The following is a 14,842-nucleotide window of genomic DNA, read 5'->3' on the forward strand; positions in this document are numbered from 1 at the left end:
CCACACTTATTTCTAAAATGCACTTAACCAGGGAAAGTGACTCACCAGAGGAGCAGCTTGACAAATTGCACAATATCTAACTGAACAGTCCCCTTTGGAGCTTGCGCACTTCCATGGCAACCAAAATGTGGCAGCCAGGGGAAAATGGAAATTCTTTTAAAATAGTCATCCTTGCTATCCTCTTTTTCATTTGGAAAAATGCTGAAGGACACAGAGGACTCAGAAGATGGAAATAACTAACTGAGAGAATGTTGTTGGGAAAATGCAATTTCATCTGTAAAGGAAAACTGAGTCTTTTTTGGATTTCCACGCTCTGCCATCTGAAAATTTCTAAATGCTGCAGAGGTAATGAATGTTTCCTCCACTGATCTGTAAGGCACTTCCTTGGGATGGTTTCCCCATCAGGCATATCTAGTCACTCTTCCGCAGCTCTGACTTCAGGCCTTTACCATTGAGGTTGCTGGGGGACAGCAAGAAATTTGCTGAAAGTCCCCCTGCCTCACTGAGTGACAGATTTACTAATCGTTCCACCAGCTGTATTTAAAATAAGAAGTCAAGCACTTGATCCAAAAGCAGATCTATTAAGCTAAAAATATATTTGCAATCTCTTTTTTTTCAGAACTAAATAAATGTTTCTCATATTTTTGATTGCAAACAAAGTTTAAAATAGTGGGGGGAAAAGTGCATTGCCTAGTTTTTTTAACCTATTGGGAAGTTTTATTAGCGCAACTCTGCCGTGGAAATGGCATGAGCTGCTCGTGTTTGTAGTGCTGTGCACTGGCTCGGGATCGTGAGTGGCACCAAGATTTACAGGGGTGCCTCTGAGATTTGTGGCCTTCTCCATGATTCTGGCAGGAGACCCTCTGAGGCTCCAGGGACTCCCTATTACGCTGTACTCTGACTCGCTGATTTTCAATCAGTAAGAGAAACACACTTTGTCTTTTCATTTTCTTCCCTCTTGATAACCTGTTATCCCCGAGCAGTCAGCTCAGCTGGGGTCTGACATCCCCCGAGCTGCAGTCAGGACTGTGCATGGTTGTGCCTTCCTAATAGCTAGGTCGGTTGCCAAGTGTTTTTGTCGAAGAATAAGGGTTGTGAGGAGCTGAATGACCTCCATCTCCCTGAAGTGGTGTCCTCTGTAAGGCTGCCTGTCACACACTGCTTTAATGTTGGCACTCCAGAAAAATATTGTAGCTAAGATGGGAAGCCCTAGGCATGTTTTCACAGGGAAGCTCTGCTTAAATAACTCTTCCATATGCTGTACATCACTTTTATCAGCACTAAGATATCATGTGCACACTGTCTGGATACACAGTCGAATGAGCATTGAACTCTTCAATTCAGATTGTTCTGGCTCACAACAGACAGAGCATCCACAGCTGCTCCTTGCTGGTTTAATCCCCAGAGCTGGCCAAAACCTTATGACCTTCCACTGGGGGGCTCAGAGTACCCCTCTTATTCCACCAGAGTTTGGGATTTATTGTACCTGTTCTGCTTTTGTCCCAGATTTCATCCCAACTACTTGTCATGGTAACTGGGGAAGCACCATATCCCTTTCTCACAAGAAGTTCAGGAATGCATACATATGAGTGAGTAATGTCCATTCTAACACTCCAAAACGGTGAGCAGGCAAAGACAAATTTATTGAAATATGAAAGAGGTGCTAGGTTGTTCATTGTGAAAGGCTTGATGAAGCTGAGTAATTGAGAAAAGCAAAATGTGGATCATGCTAAGAAATAGGGGCAAAAGCCTTGCTGTGCTTGGGCAGAGTCTGAAGCTGAAGGAGGCAGAGCATGGAGTCACCTCTGAAGTCCTCCATGATGGTGTCTTCATCTTCCTTCCACTTTGATCAAAGGAGCCAAGTGACAGCTAGAGGACACCTGATTCGTATCATCAAATGGTAGGAAAGGGCATACAGCTCATGTACGCGTCCCTTTCTTTACGCAGCAGCATACTTTATGGCATTCAATCTATTTAATAAAATCATCCAGTAGTTCTGATTAATGCCTACTCAGAAGAGTTGCTGCTTACCCTTAGTTCCAAAGGCTAAGCAGCAATAATCCAATCATGGTAATCATAACTTACTACTTTGATCTTCAGATAAAAGAGCCTATAGAAGTGCAAAAGTGTTACATCACTGTTATTTGGACAACTTCAAAGCACGTTATATACACTAATGAATTCTCACAACACAGTTTGATGAAAAGTAATAGGAGGCAAAGTGTGAACAGAGGAGTAGAAAGGAAGAGGGGGTCATGCTTCTTTTGACGCAGCCCAGGATATGGATCTTAGTAGGTGAAATAGGGGCAGCAGAAACACTGAACATGTTTTCGCTTCACAGTTTGGGAGTTTTAATGTTAAAAGGCAGGCACTCCTGTGCACATAAAGCTCTTCTAAAAGTCACTGTCTGGGAAGAGAGACCAGACTCATTCCTCACCCCTTCTACAAGGGATACAGTATGCCCTTGTAGAAAAAAGGAAGGCTCAGAAGTGAAAATAGAGAAAATGTAACTTGCACAGTCTTGGTGAAGGATCACATTTTAAATTAGAAATGAGAAAGAAGAGGAAGGGGATATTTGGGAATATTACTCAGAGTGAAAATCTTCCCATGCAGAAAATACTCTCCTCCCAGAAAATGTCTTTCTCTCATCAGATTGAGAAATCTGACAAAAGACAGTCAAAAAACAGAGCAAAAAGAACCAAGGCAAGGCATCCCAGAAGAGGTCTGAACTAGGTTGTTGTAACATTGCCCAGAAGTCTCAGAAATGGAGCTCTAAATTGTGAGCACATGTATGTGGCTAAAGAGGATCTTTGAAAAATTAAGAAGTGGTAGCATATAATCCAAAATATATTAAATCTTTGGGGAAAAATCCAGCTTTTTCATCAAGCAGACTTTGAAGAAGAGACTGAGGGAGAGCATATGAAATCTAGCAACACAGCAAAGGACATTAGCACAATAGGCCGTTGTTTAAAAAGAAGGATGAGTGCTGTTAAATTTGGGGCCACCTGAGGTTGAGGAAGTTCCTGAGTAATGAATCTCCTGGGGCACTCCAGCAAGTGCTTCTGACAAAATTTTATGCTTGTCACCTTGTGAGTTTTCCTCAGCAAAGCAAACAAATATCACCAAAGTGAGAAAAACATGTGAAGAGCCTTTTTTACAGTGAAGTTTTTGCTCAAAGGCATGATGAGAGACTATTTTTTTCCTTGTAGAAAAAGCTGGCAAAACTGCAGAAGAGGGATAACTTCGCCTTTCACCAGAGCTGCCAAGCAGCCCAAAGTGACCACGTGTTTCTTAGCAAACCTCTAAACACTTAAACTACCCTGGTTGCAACCCAGGGAGGCACACTGTGCCTATATTTAAGACAATCACAGTGTATTTCTTTGGATCTATCTGTTCTGCCTTTCAACCACACTCTTAATCTTTCTTAGGGTTCCACCTCATCCCCCTGTCCTAGCCCTTTTCTTACAATGTTTTTTTAGCAGCCCTCTGGAAGAGTTGGGTGTGTTATCCTGCACTTTTAGGGATAAGCATCTCATCTCAGCAGCCAGTTCTGACTGCTCAAGGACAGCGGCTCCCTCAAGTGAAGGACATACCTCAGTTCTGCAGTTCTGCTCTGTAGGAGTGTTTTTATACCATGGGTGGTACATGGGTTCTGCTGAAGTTTGGGGAGGCTCGTTGCCCATGTCAGTCCCTGCTTGCTTGTCATCTAGTGCTTCTGACACCATACGTTGTTAGCTGAGCAGGTGAGTCGTGTTGGTTACATGTCAGCAGGCTGCATTTTGTGTCCATTGAGGACCACAGGAGGGCACAGCCTGCAGACTGCTATTGAGTCCATAAATTACCCCCTGCATAGCTGGGCCCATTTGATGCTGCCTCTGCCTGCTGGGATTGAGTGTCTCAGGAAGGAGAAGTAGGCAAAGCAGCAGCTCAGAGGTAAATTCCACCTGGTGACCAATGCTTCAGGCTACCCACCCAGGTGAAGTTCACAAATGTGGTTCACCCTCTTCTCCCACATCTGGGAACTGAATTCAGGAGATGAAGTAAGCTACCTTGGATCCCATAAAGTGGCAGGGCTTCCCAAGGAACGAAAAAAAAAAGCTCCTGGATGCTAGTCCTCTGCTTAGGCCATTAGGTGCTTCTTGCCTGTCAAAATGCTAAGTGAATGACTTGAAAACAGCACGTAGCTGCTCCATGTAGTCATGCTTATACTTAGCACTGCAGCAATCCAAGCTCCAGTGACTGGAGAACCACAAGTGGCATGATGCATTTCTGACTAAGCAGGAAAAATCATTTTTAGAAAGAGGTTTTTCCCATTAAAGGGAAATTGAAGAAAAAAGTGCCGACATATTCTGCAAAAGAAGAGATGAAATGGTAGGAGAGGGACCATATACTGCTGTCCGAGGCCATTAGCTTAGGCAGAAACAGTAAATAAACTGTGACTTATAATTAAAGCCTCAGAGATATACATCCTCCGGTTGAATCTGGGAGATTCTGCATATTTGCAGACAATATGTTCAGTTGTTGCAATATTTACACAGCAAGTGACCCCAAGGCCCCTTCATAAAAGGACTTCTGCTGGAATTCTGCAATCCACATTGCCTCCTTCAGGCGTGTAGGCTTTGGAGGTCAGATGAGCTGGTGTGGTTTGCCTGAAAGCATGAGAAAGAGCAGATCTCCAGCCCATATACAAAAGTTAAGAAGCTCTCAAATTTTTTCCTTCTTTTTTTTTGAAACAAAAGTCAGAAAAAGAAAAGCAGGAGAGAGACAGCATGGGACTCCCAGTACCTGTGCACCCTCAGCTTTCTTACCGTCTCACTGGTTAATGTTACCCACAGGGAATAAAAATAAGTAGCTGTTACCTCTGCAGAGAAGTTGTGAGGGGAGCTGAAGGAGGAATTTGTACCACTGGGAGAGGTAAATGAGAATGTCAATAGAAAATATTCCTACTTCTGTGTTTGCAAGGGCTCTCTTGACACTCCATGTTAAAGCCCAGCACTGCAGTCGGGACTCCAGGCTCTTGTACCAGGAGGTAGGATTCAATAATAAGTAAATGCAAACTAATAATGGCAAGAAAATTAATAGTACAGCACGGACAGAAAAACATGCATTATAATCACTCCAATTTCATGACAAACAGTTGGTAGCTCATTCAAAACTATCCATGACGTAGCAGAGCGTAAGAGGATAAGAGCTTTGCAGCATGTGCATGATGGATGCACCCAAGACCTGTTCCCAGCTCTGCATCTCCACACTAATAAGTTCGTTCCTCTATCTATGACTATTGACAGGCTTTTCAAGGAAATTCAGGGTTCATGTCAGAGTCGGAGATAAAATGATGAGACCAATTGTGCCAGATGGTCTGTGACACAGAGAAAAAGGAAGGCTCATTTGCATTGACAGAGTTTAATGTTGAAAATTTGTTTAAAATAGGAGCAAAACTGGAGCAAAATGTTTGCAACTAATCCACTACCAAGTCAGCCTTCAGATAGACCCATGAAATTATCTATAGAGTCAGTATCAAATTAGCAGAGTAGTGTCGGAGATCAGAGGATCTGTGTGGGTAGAAGACCAAAAGTAAATTTGACCCACAATCAGTAGAACAAGCATATAAGAGCTTTTCTTTCAACAGTTTTGCATAAATTCATTCAGTGACAAATATGTGAGTTGACTAAGTGAGCCTTTATTAGAAATGAATTTAACAGCAAATCTGGGAAATCCTCCCAAAGCAACTATGGCTTTAGAATCCCAGATTTGCACTTCTAATTAAAACACTGTCAGTTTAGGTGTAATTCTCCACAAGAAATGGATTCGGGGAGGGGGAAGGGAGAAGTGGAAGAGAACCAAGATGCTGCTTGGACAGTTTTCCAGTGAGGTTTACTTTGTATATTTTCTAATGATCTTGTTAATATTTTTCACAAAAGTGCATGATGCTCTTCTAATAAGATGGCAAAGCAGAGGCAAACTCCTGTCAGCTTTTCCTGCCTTCCGTAAGGGATAAGATCAAAGAGCAAATTGTTTGATCAAGGATTGTGTTTTGTTTTAAGAAATAAAAGATTATAGCTGCATTATTTTCTTTTTTTGTGAAGAATCCATCAATGCTAATGTTAGAACATTAAAAAAAATCACTCCATGGGAGCAAAGGGAACTTACAATTCTTTTCTGTTTTCTATTGGCAAAATGCAATTGCTTTTGCAAGGAAAGGTTAAAAAAAAGTCATCTAAGTGAGAAAATAAAAATTATTAATTTCAGCTTGGTCATCTGCAGTTTTTCTATTTGATAGATATAAAATACCACATTCCAGAATTATCTTTTAAATTATACATGTGGTAAGGGTTTAATGTATTATAAAATGTATTATAAAAAATAAAAGAAAATTATTTTGTAATAAGAAAGCAGAAACAAAATTATTTACCCTGTTAAAATTATACCTTTTAGCTTTTGAGAAATGAAACATTAAGTAATAGAAAAATGCAAAGCTTGGATGGACCCAAACCAACCATTTTCAGAACATTACTTTTAGAGGATATTTGTGACTGTTATCTTTTCATTCTGATTGAGAATATTAAGGTTTCATTTACAATTTCAGAATTTTCCATGGTGCTGAAATTCTGCTTCCCAGCCAGCTCTAATTTTAAGTAGATTGTGCACTATGGGTAATGAGGGCAGAGTATTTACTACGTATTCCTGGAAGGATAATGTTGGAAAGGAGCACCCCATTCTTGCTACTGTTCTGTGGGGGGCAGGCAGGACCACAAGCCAGGGAGAGGATGGGGCGGGTGATTTTAGCCAGCACAGGCAGAGCTAGAAGATGAAACAAAGAGATCTTAATTTCAATTTTGTAAGAAAGAAGAGTGTAGGTGCAGAAGCAATAATATAGGTTGAAAAATGTACAGTCTGGTCTATCTAGCTATTTCATCCCAGAATTAGCTGTTCATTAAAGCCTCTTTCACTGTTATCCTTGCTTATTTTTTTCTGATTTTTTTCAGGTCCTGCTATTCGCAGGTATTACTATGATAATGAATGTGGATAAATCCAGAGGTCGAATAGACAAATCTGAACATCCAAACCTTAGCATATCTTTAAAGTACTAACCAGTGTGTTCCATCTCACCTTAGCTCTGCAGAGGACTGAGTCACTAACTCGTTTCCACACAGCAGAGAGCTGATTGCCTTCATGTTATGCTTGAATGGGTATGGGGACATGTAAATTCTCAATGCAAGAGGATTTAAACCCCATACTGACCATTAGTGAAGAGAAATGAACTTTCCTAGTGCTCAGGCTGCAGAACATTTGTTAGTCAAGTGGAAGGTCATTTTCTGTTATCTACTGTGGAGTGAGATTTTTAAAACCTCAAAGTGACTTAAAAGTACAAGATACATCTACTCCTCCGTGACTCTTTTTACTAGAGCATAAACATAACTAGTCCCACTGGCTTTCGACCAGACTTTTTGCTCCCCAGTATTGACGTCACTTCTAGAAACAGGACATTATCTCCTAAATTACAAAGGCACTTTTGCAAATGTGTCCTCTGATGGTAGCACTGCTGCTCTCCTGCTTGGTCTGCAGAAGTAACAGAACAAGATCATAATGGATATTGTCTTTCCAACCACTTGCTTCTGGTAGGCAATAACAGGCATTGGCTCAAAATCTAAATAGACAATATGGTTACCCAGAGAAATCCAACTTGTCCTGCTTGACATATGTTCGCTGCTATTGAGGTGTAGGGATGTCACATGAGATCACATCTGCTTGTGTGATGTTTCATCATGACTGTTACTATATTTTTTTTTTTTGTTATTGCACTAGCCTCCAAGAGCCGTCATCACTGGCCAGTGCTCATTTAGGTTAGATGCTGCACAACCATGGAGTGAAAGGACAGTGCCCTGTAGAGCCCGTATGCTGAGTGTTTTCTCTGCTGTGTGTTTACAGCAGTTTAGATTCACATCTTCTAGCTCCAAGTCAATCTAGAAATGAGGGCAAACATTGCCCGGTAGCAATGTCTGCAACAAAACATCACACATGTGAAGCCCTAGCCATGCTGGCAGTCATAGCGAGCTGTCTATCTACTCTTCTTTCCTCCACTGTCTATGAGAGTGAGCACTGACCTCCTCACAGCATCTCACGTGATGAGGAGAAATGACCAGCACCAGCAGCAGAGACAGCCCAGATGAGACTGGTGCATGATAGACGTGCATGCTGTCCTATCTGACTCCCATGGGAAAGAAGCTACAGCCCCCTGTCCCTCTTTCCCTAGCCCTCCTTGTTACCTCCCAGTTTCAATACCCTGTAGTTATTTTTTCACGCTGTCAATGCCAGGTGTGGAGCAGGCAGCCCTTGTGGGATAAGTCAGTAATGAAGATCACCAGGATGCCGAGGGTCTAGAGGCAGGAATCAGGCTGACTGCCGCTGAAGGGATTGAAATATCCCAGCTTTGTCAGGAAGGAAAGGCTGTATAATTTGCAGCTGGAGATGAATGTGATTATTTGCCATGCAAATGGATTTTGCCAGCTCAAAGTGGCCTTCATCAGCAGAGATTGTTGTATTTGACATGATCCAGTTACTTTTGTTTAATGCCTCTGTGCCTTCTCTGACCTCTTCCTTCCCTGAGCACACATCATGCAGACTAATTAAAGATAGGTATTTTTTTCCTCTTCCCATCAATCTGCAGACATGTGAGCTGAATCCATAGCTGCCTCCCTCCCCAGTCCCTCTCCAAATATGAAACGAAAGGTAAAGTCATTTGCGCTGACAATTCTGCAGGCTGAGTATTCTCTGCAGGTGGGAAGCACAGTGGTAACATTAATCTCATCTAACTTTAGCTACTTAAAAATTAGCTGTTTAGTCCAACCTAGTCATCCCTGTTCCTTCAAAATTCAATAGAGAAGGAGGTCTGCAGAGGGGCCTCCTCCAAACTGAGATAGATGGGATGAATCATCCCTGGAGGTCCCTATTCATCTCCAGAGGTTGTTTGGTGAGTATGTCTTTCTTGGAGAGTTAAAGATAGGGTAGAAGAACAGTGCCCATCTGCCTGCCTTTCCCAAAGCATCCAGCACTCCCGCAACAAACTTCTGATCCCTCTCTGGCTGGCAGTGATGGGGAGGCATAAAAGGAAAGTAATCTGGGATGAGAGACTGTCAGTCTGCTCAGCCATGTTGCTGCAGTTGCCAACAAAGGAGGTTTTTGTGAGACACCGCTGGGTTGGGTAACCAGCATATAGTTTATGGTTGAAAACCACACCTGAAAAAGTCTTCTTTGTCATACCTTTCTTGCTTTTTAAGATGTGGATGATTAAGAAAAGAATTTGTGTACTGTCGGTAGTATCACCTTGGAGATAGGTCCTGTAGACTTTTCTGAAAGACTTTGAAAGGTGGATCCTTCAAAGTCATTCACTGAGCTTGGGTTTATGGTGAGCTTGGGTTTATTTGCTGCTCAGTTTCAGAAAAGCCCATGGAAGCAGAAACCAGAGGGAAGGGCAGAGACTGCTCTGAAATGAGGCCCCTGTGGAGAGGAAAGCCCAACCCACCTCTAACCGTAGAAGTCCTTTCAGTCACATCTGTAAAATATACCAGTTGTCCTTTCTGTCACTGTAATCCCTTGCAGTCGTGTTTCTTGCAGTTTTTTTCTGCCGCGGGTGAAAGCTGCTGTGATCATTCTCCAGGAGTGTGGGGCTGACAGCGTGTTTGGTGGGATGGGTCTTATTTCCCCATATTAAAATGCATGCTTTCCGCTCTGTGCTGCATGTGTGGGAGCTCAGCCGCTGTGCCTGCTTTCTGCTGGGAAGTGATCTCAAAGAGTTTTGACTAAAGAGATTTCAGGGTGGGTTGATCTAAATGGGGAGATGACGTGATGTCTGCGGGAGCAGCTCCCCTCACATCAGCAGCATTTAAAACCAGACTGGACAAACTGGAAGGGCATAACCTAGATAAGTTGTGCAGCTGGTGGCCTATGTGGGTTTAGTCTCTTTCCAGCTCTAATTTCGGTGATTAGCAGGGTATGTTTTTCCCCTCAGTGGAGCAATGGAGCATGCAGGTTGGTTTGTCAAGTTGTATTAAACCACAGTAAACCATAGCAGCTGGACCCAAGGCTTCCCACAGACCCGGACATGGCATGGCACACACAGTCATGAGCTGGTCCAGTGCCCTTAGCTGGACTGGGATATCTCTGTTACCACCTGATAAACCATATTTCTACAGAATGACTCAGGTCAGTAGAAAGGCAATGCTGAGACATGGTCCTCCATGGAGAAATAAATGGTGTTCCTCATGGGCAAGTCCTCCCTAGTCAGACTGTCTGGCTTTATAACATAGCATTGTAAGTTACCTTCTATCTGGGACAGTGCTCTGCATCTAGAAAAGGAGCATATAAATAATTTAGAGAGAATGCATGAATACTGACATCACTCTCAAATTATCTTCCACTCTTAAAAATTATTTGAAAAGATTTTAATATAAATTAATGCATGCTTGACTTATTTGGCTCTATAGCTGTCCAGTGGTTACAGATAATTGCCTATTTGATTGCAGCGAGTGCAAGATACCTAGATCTTAAGGCATTATTATGAACATCTTGTCTAACCATCTGCTGAATACAAAACAGAGAATGTCAGTAGGCAAATTATTCATTAAGGCCATAGCTCCTCTCTGAGCTACAATATGTCTTATAGAAAAACACAGAGTTCTGGTTTTTAAACTTCATGTGATGGAGAGGCTGACCTAGTGGTCCCAGCAGGTCTTTATATCTGGTCTGGCTTCGTGCTGGTGCTCCTTCCCACTGCGGGTACATGCCACAACACAGACCTTGCTAGAGCTGCTGTTAGGATGGGCATTGCCCTGCCCAGCTAAACCTTCCTAGTAGTTGTCTCTATGTCCTCTTATTAATATTAATATATACTCTGAAAGGAATTGAAAATCAAAGCAAATTCAATCTATTTATTGCTGGTTTTTTTTTCACTGTGAATCTTTTATTCCCCCCTCTAATTACATTGGCACCTTGAAAAGTAGATTGAGAACTGAGACAGACCTTTGGCTTCCCTGGAAGTGTCTGGAGAATGTGACTTTGGGTAAATGCCCGGGTAAATGATGAGCCTGCAAGAGTGAGCTGCACCTTTTGGACCTTCTCACCCCTCCTGGCTGACTCTCCCTTCTGTGTCCAGGTCTCTCTCTGGCCGCATAGTCGGTGGCGTCTGGTGGTTCTTCACCTTGATCATCATATCCTCCTACACAGCTAACCTGGCTGCCTTCCTCACTGTGGAAAGGATGGTTTCGCCCATCGAGAGTGCAGAGGACTTGGCCAAGCAGACAGAAATCGCCTATGGGACCCTGGAAGCTGGCTCCACTAAAGAATTTTTCAGGGTAAAAAGGAAACTTTAATGCAAATGTTTTGATTAGCCTCTTGTTTGACAGGCCCATCCTTTCTTATCCTCAGCTCAGGTCTGTTTTTTATTCTTGCTTCCCCTTACTGTGTTAGGCCCTGCTGAGCTTGTCCTTAGAACAGCAAAAATCCAGTTTTCCCTGTGCTACTCAGAAGGCTGGCGGTGTCTCCGCTACACACGATATTCTGCAGTTGTAAACACAAATATGGGATATCCGTGTGCTTCCGCACGTTACTAAGGAGTTACTCTGAGCAGCTCCAGAAGAAACCATCTCCTGGTTTCCAGCTTGGTTTGCCCTTGATTTGATCAGTAAAATCACTTGCCATACACAAATACCCTACCCTTACTGTGTCAGGGCGACAGAGTTGATCTGGGCCCTGGTGCAGAAATGGCAGGAGGTTCATTAACATCTCATTACCCCTTTTGCCTTGCTTGGTCTATCCCATATGTGGGTATGTGTTCAGTCTAAGCTGGAAACCTCAGCTGGCACCCAAACCTCTCTTAATGCTTCTGTTGGGTTTCTGCTATCCTATGCAGCGATCCAAAATAGCAGTGTTTGAGAAGATGTGGACATACATGAAGTCAGCCGAACCCTCTGTTTTTGTGAGGACAACGGAAGAGGGGATGATCCGGGTGAGGAAGTCAAAAGGGAAGTACGCCTACCTCTTGGAGTCCACGATGAACGAGTACATCGAGCAGCGGAAGCCCTGTGACACCATGAAGGTGGGAGGTAACTTGGACTCCAAAGGCTATGGCATTGCAACGCCAAAGGGGTCTGCACTGAGGTAAGCAGCTTGGATTTGCTTTCTTTTGCCAAGCCAGCCAGCAAATCAATGTATGCACTCAGTTCAATCTCCATTGCCATGTTAATCACAAAAGCTTGGGGCATGGAGGAGGGGAAGGTGGAGGGAAAGGGACAGGAAAGCTCAGCGTGATGTGCAGGGAAGTAAAATGCCCAGCTCCCATTGAGCAGCAATGGGAGCATCTAATTATTCAAGCCCTGCATTTGGAAACTAGATCCTGCCTGATCCACTTGCTATGAATGCGTGTGCTGATGGCAGGGGGGCTGCTGTGGTGTAACCATTGGTTTCACAGAGCATTATCCGGAAGGGTTGCTCATCCTGTGCCATGTGAACTGCACAGCTTTGCAGAGTATGGTATTACCCTGGCTTGGATCCATGCTTGCAGAGGGAGTTCTCATGGGGAAAGTATTTTGGTGTTTCCTAAAATTAAATGCTATTTGGAAGGGGTGGGAACACAGTTTTGCAAAAGCCCTGCAAAAGGTGTGAATTTTCGTTCACTGAGTCAATTCAGATCCTGGCGAGCACCAAATTTATGGCAAGTCCAAAGGGGCACAAATCCTGCATTTCTGAGCCCAGACCTGCAGCTGTCACATGCCTTTGCCTACTGTCATGCGAAATGTCTTCAGAGACCTTCCTATAAAAAGAAGAACCCTTAAAAAGTACAGACCCAGATCTGAGATAGTAGCAGAGCTTGGGCCCTGCACACAGCCATACTCCTGGACATGAGCTGGCCCCTGCACAGGGCATCATGCAAACTGACCTGCTCAGAGCAGCATTACCACAATCTGCAAATTGGGATGATCATCTGAGTCACGCCAGAGGTGAGGTTCCTTTTGGCAGCAGCCATGCAAGTTCCTCATGTTACAATCATGAGGAGTATGAGTTGTAAGGTTTTAGTGGGACTAGGAAGTCCTCAGAAGCTATATCTTTAAGTAATCTGATCAATGGTCCAACTCATTTAGTTATTTATGAAACATATTTTGATCAAAGTATTTTGACCAAAATCCTGTGTGTGACCTTATACTTCCTTGCTAACATAACCTAATGCAGAGACATGTAATCCATGGTCTCTGCATTACTAGAAACCAGCTGAGCATTTGCTGGCGCATTTGTCTGCTCACACAGCTCCCAAGCCAAAGCCAGTCCAAAGAATCAAAGATGTATCAACTGGTAGTGGATGAGGCCCAAGGATTTTGATTACAACATTTGTTAAGTCAGCTCAAATTGGATTCAGCACTTCCCATATCAGCGATTGCTGGAGGTATCTTTAGAGAACCTCATCAATGCAGTGCAGGTGGTCCAGGAGGCAATCATTGCATCCAGTGTGGTTCAGGCTCTGAAATGACTTGGGGCCCTCCAAATGAAGGTGGATATGTTCTCACAGCTTTGAGATGTTTTCTGTTGCACTCTCTCCAGTGTTTGTTTTCTGTCTTGCAAATATGGAAATTAGGATACAGGGCTGATTCTATTTGTTTATTTATTTAAAGATCAATCTTGTATCCTAATTTTGATACTATGAAAACAAACAAACAGGAACATCCTACCTGTCATGTAACTGTTGGCATGTGAAGGAGCCATTTATCATACTTCTAAGAAAAACAAACAACAACAAAGAAAATTGCATCAATCATTTTAATTTTGCAGCTCCAAACATCCCTCTGCTAGGCATGATTCCAAAAATTCCTAACATTTCTTTTTGTTTCCTCTTCTTCATCCCGGCTGCATGTACAACAAAGTTCTTATGGGCCTAATGGCAAAGGAGAAATGCTTGATTTTCCATCCGATGGTGTTTCTTTGGAACAGTTGCTGTCAGTTTTTGTCCCATTACGTTTGTTTTGTTCCTGTTGTTTTAATTGTTTTATTCTCAGTGGTGCCCTACAGTCGTCACGTAGTGTCTGTTTTCCCCTTGGGGTCCTGCACGTAAGAGGTTGCCCTGAGCAAGGTGACTTTCATGAGGCATCTGTATAGCACCCTCAGCCTGTTTCTTATTGAGGCTTCATCTTCACTCCCATCCACAGGGTAAAAGTTCTGAGCCAGGTTTGGAGGGACTTGTGAGCCAGGCCTATCTTAGATCAGGTGTGTTTTAGAAGCTGGGCTGCATTTTAATTTTTGCTGCAACCTGTCCCTTTTGTAGCTAGATCGGTTTTCCTGCATTTAGCATAGCTGATTAGGAAAGGATCCTAGAGAGATGCTAAATGAGAGTTCACCGTTGCTTTTCTTGCTTCTACATGGGAACAATATGCAAGTATATTGCCACTGTTGAATGAAAACAAGGTTGAAAATGCAGAAATAATTCTACGTGTTGTAGCAGGTGCAAACATCCCTCCCAGGCGATCAGTTAGGTCTCTTGGGCTGCTAAAAGAGCTTTCTTCTTCCTCCTAGGTGAACCTGGCTTTGATTATATTTTGGCCTCCAGATATTAAAATTGAGTTGCCTTTAGGCATGGCTGAGAAGGGCAATGATGGCAGGGCAGAAATTACATCTTTCAACACCAGCTTGTTCAAGGTGTGATCCTGTCTGACATGAGATAGTCATGCAGCTGCAAAACCCATCCATTTACCTGGCAGGAGCTCTTCTCCACTGTTGGATGAGTGATCAAAAAGAGGGAAAAAAGCCAAACTATCCAAAACAGAGGAAAGAAACCCCAAGAAATCCCATATGAGTCTGG

General features: G+C 43.1%; 1 protein-coding gene across 4 annotated transcripts in view; it reads left to right on the forward strand.

Annotated features, from left to right (window-relative positions):
* Positions 1-14,842, forward strand: part of GRIA1 (glutamate ionotropic receptor AMPA type subunit 1) — a 123,710-nt gene that overhangs the window by 95,553 nt on the left and 13,315 nt on the right. For all 4 annotated transcript variants that reach the window (XM_068409635.1, XM_068409636.1, XM_068409637.1 and 1 more), the window contains 2 exons: positions 11,153-11,351; positions 11,909-12,156. In XM_068409635.1, the coding sequence (XP_068265736.1) occupies positions 11,153-11,351; positions 11,909-12,156 (447 nt within the window). The remainder of the gene's footprint in view (positions 1-11,152; positions 11,352-11,908; positions 12,157-14,842) is intronic.

The sequence above is a fragment of the Nyctibius grandis genome, chromosome 10 (genome assembly GCF_013368605.1).
Source record: "Nyctibius grandis isolate bNycGra1 chromosome 10, bNycGra1.pri, whole genome shotgun sequence".
Classification (NCBI taxonomy): domain Eukaryota; kingdom Metazoa; phylum Chordata; class Aves; order Nyctibiiformes; family Nyctibiidae; genus Nyctibius; species Nyctibius grandis.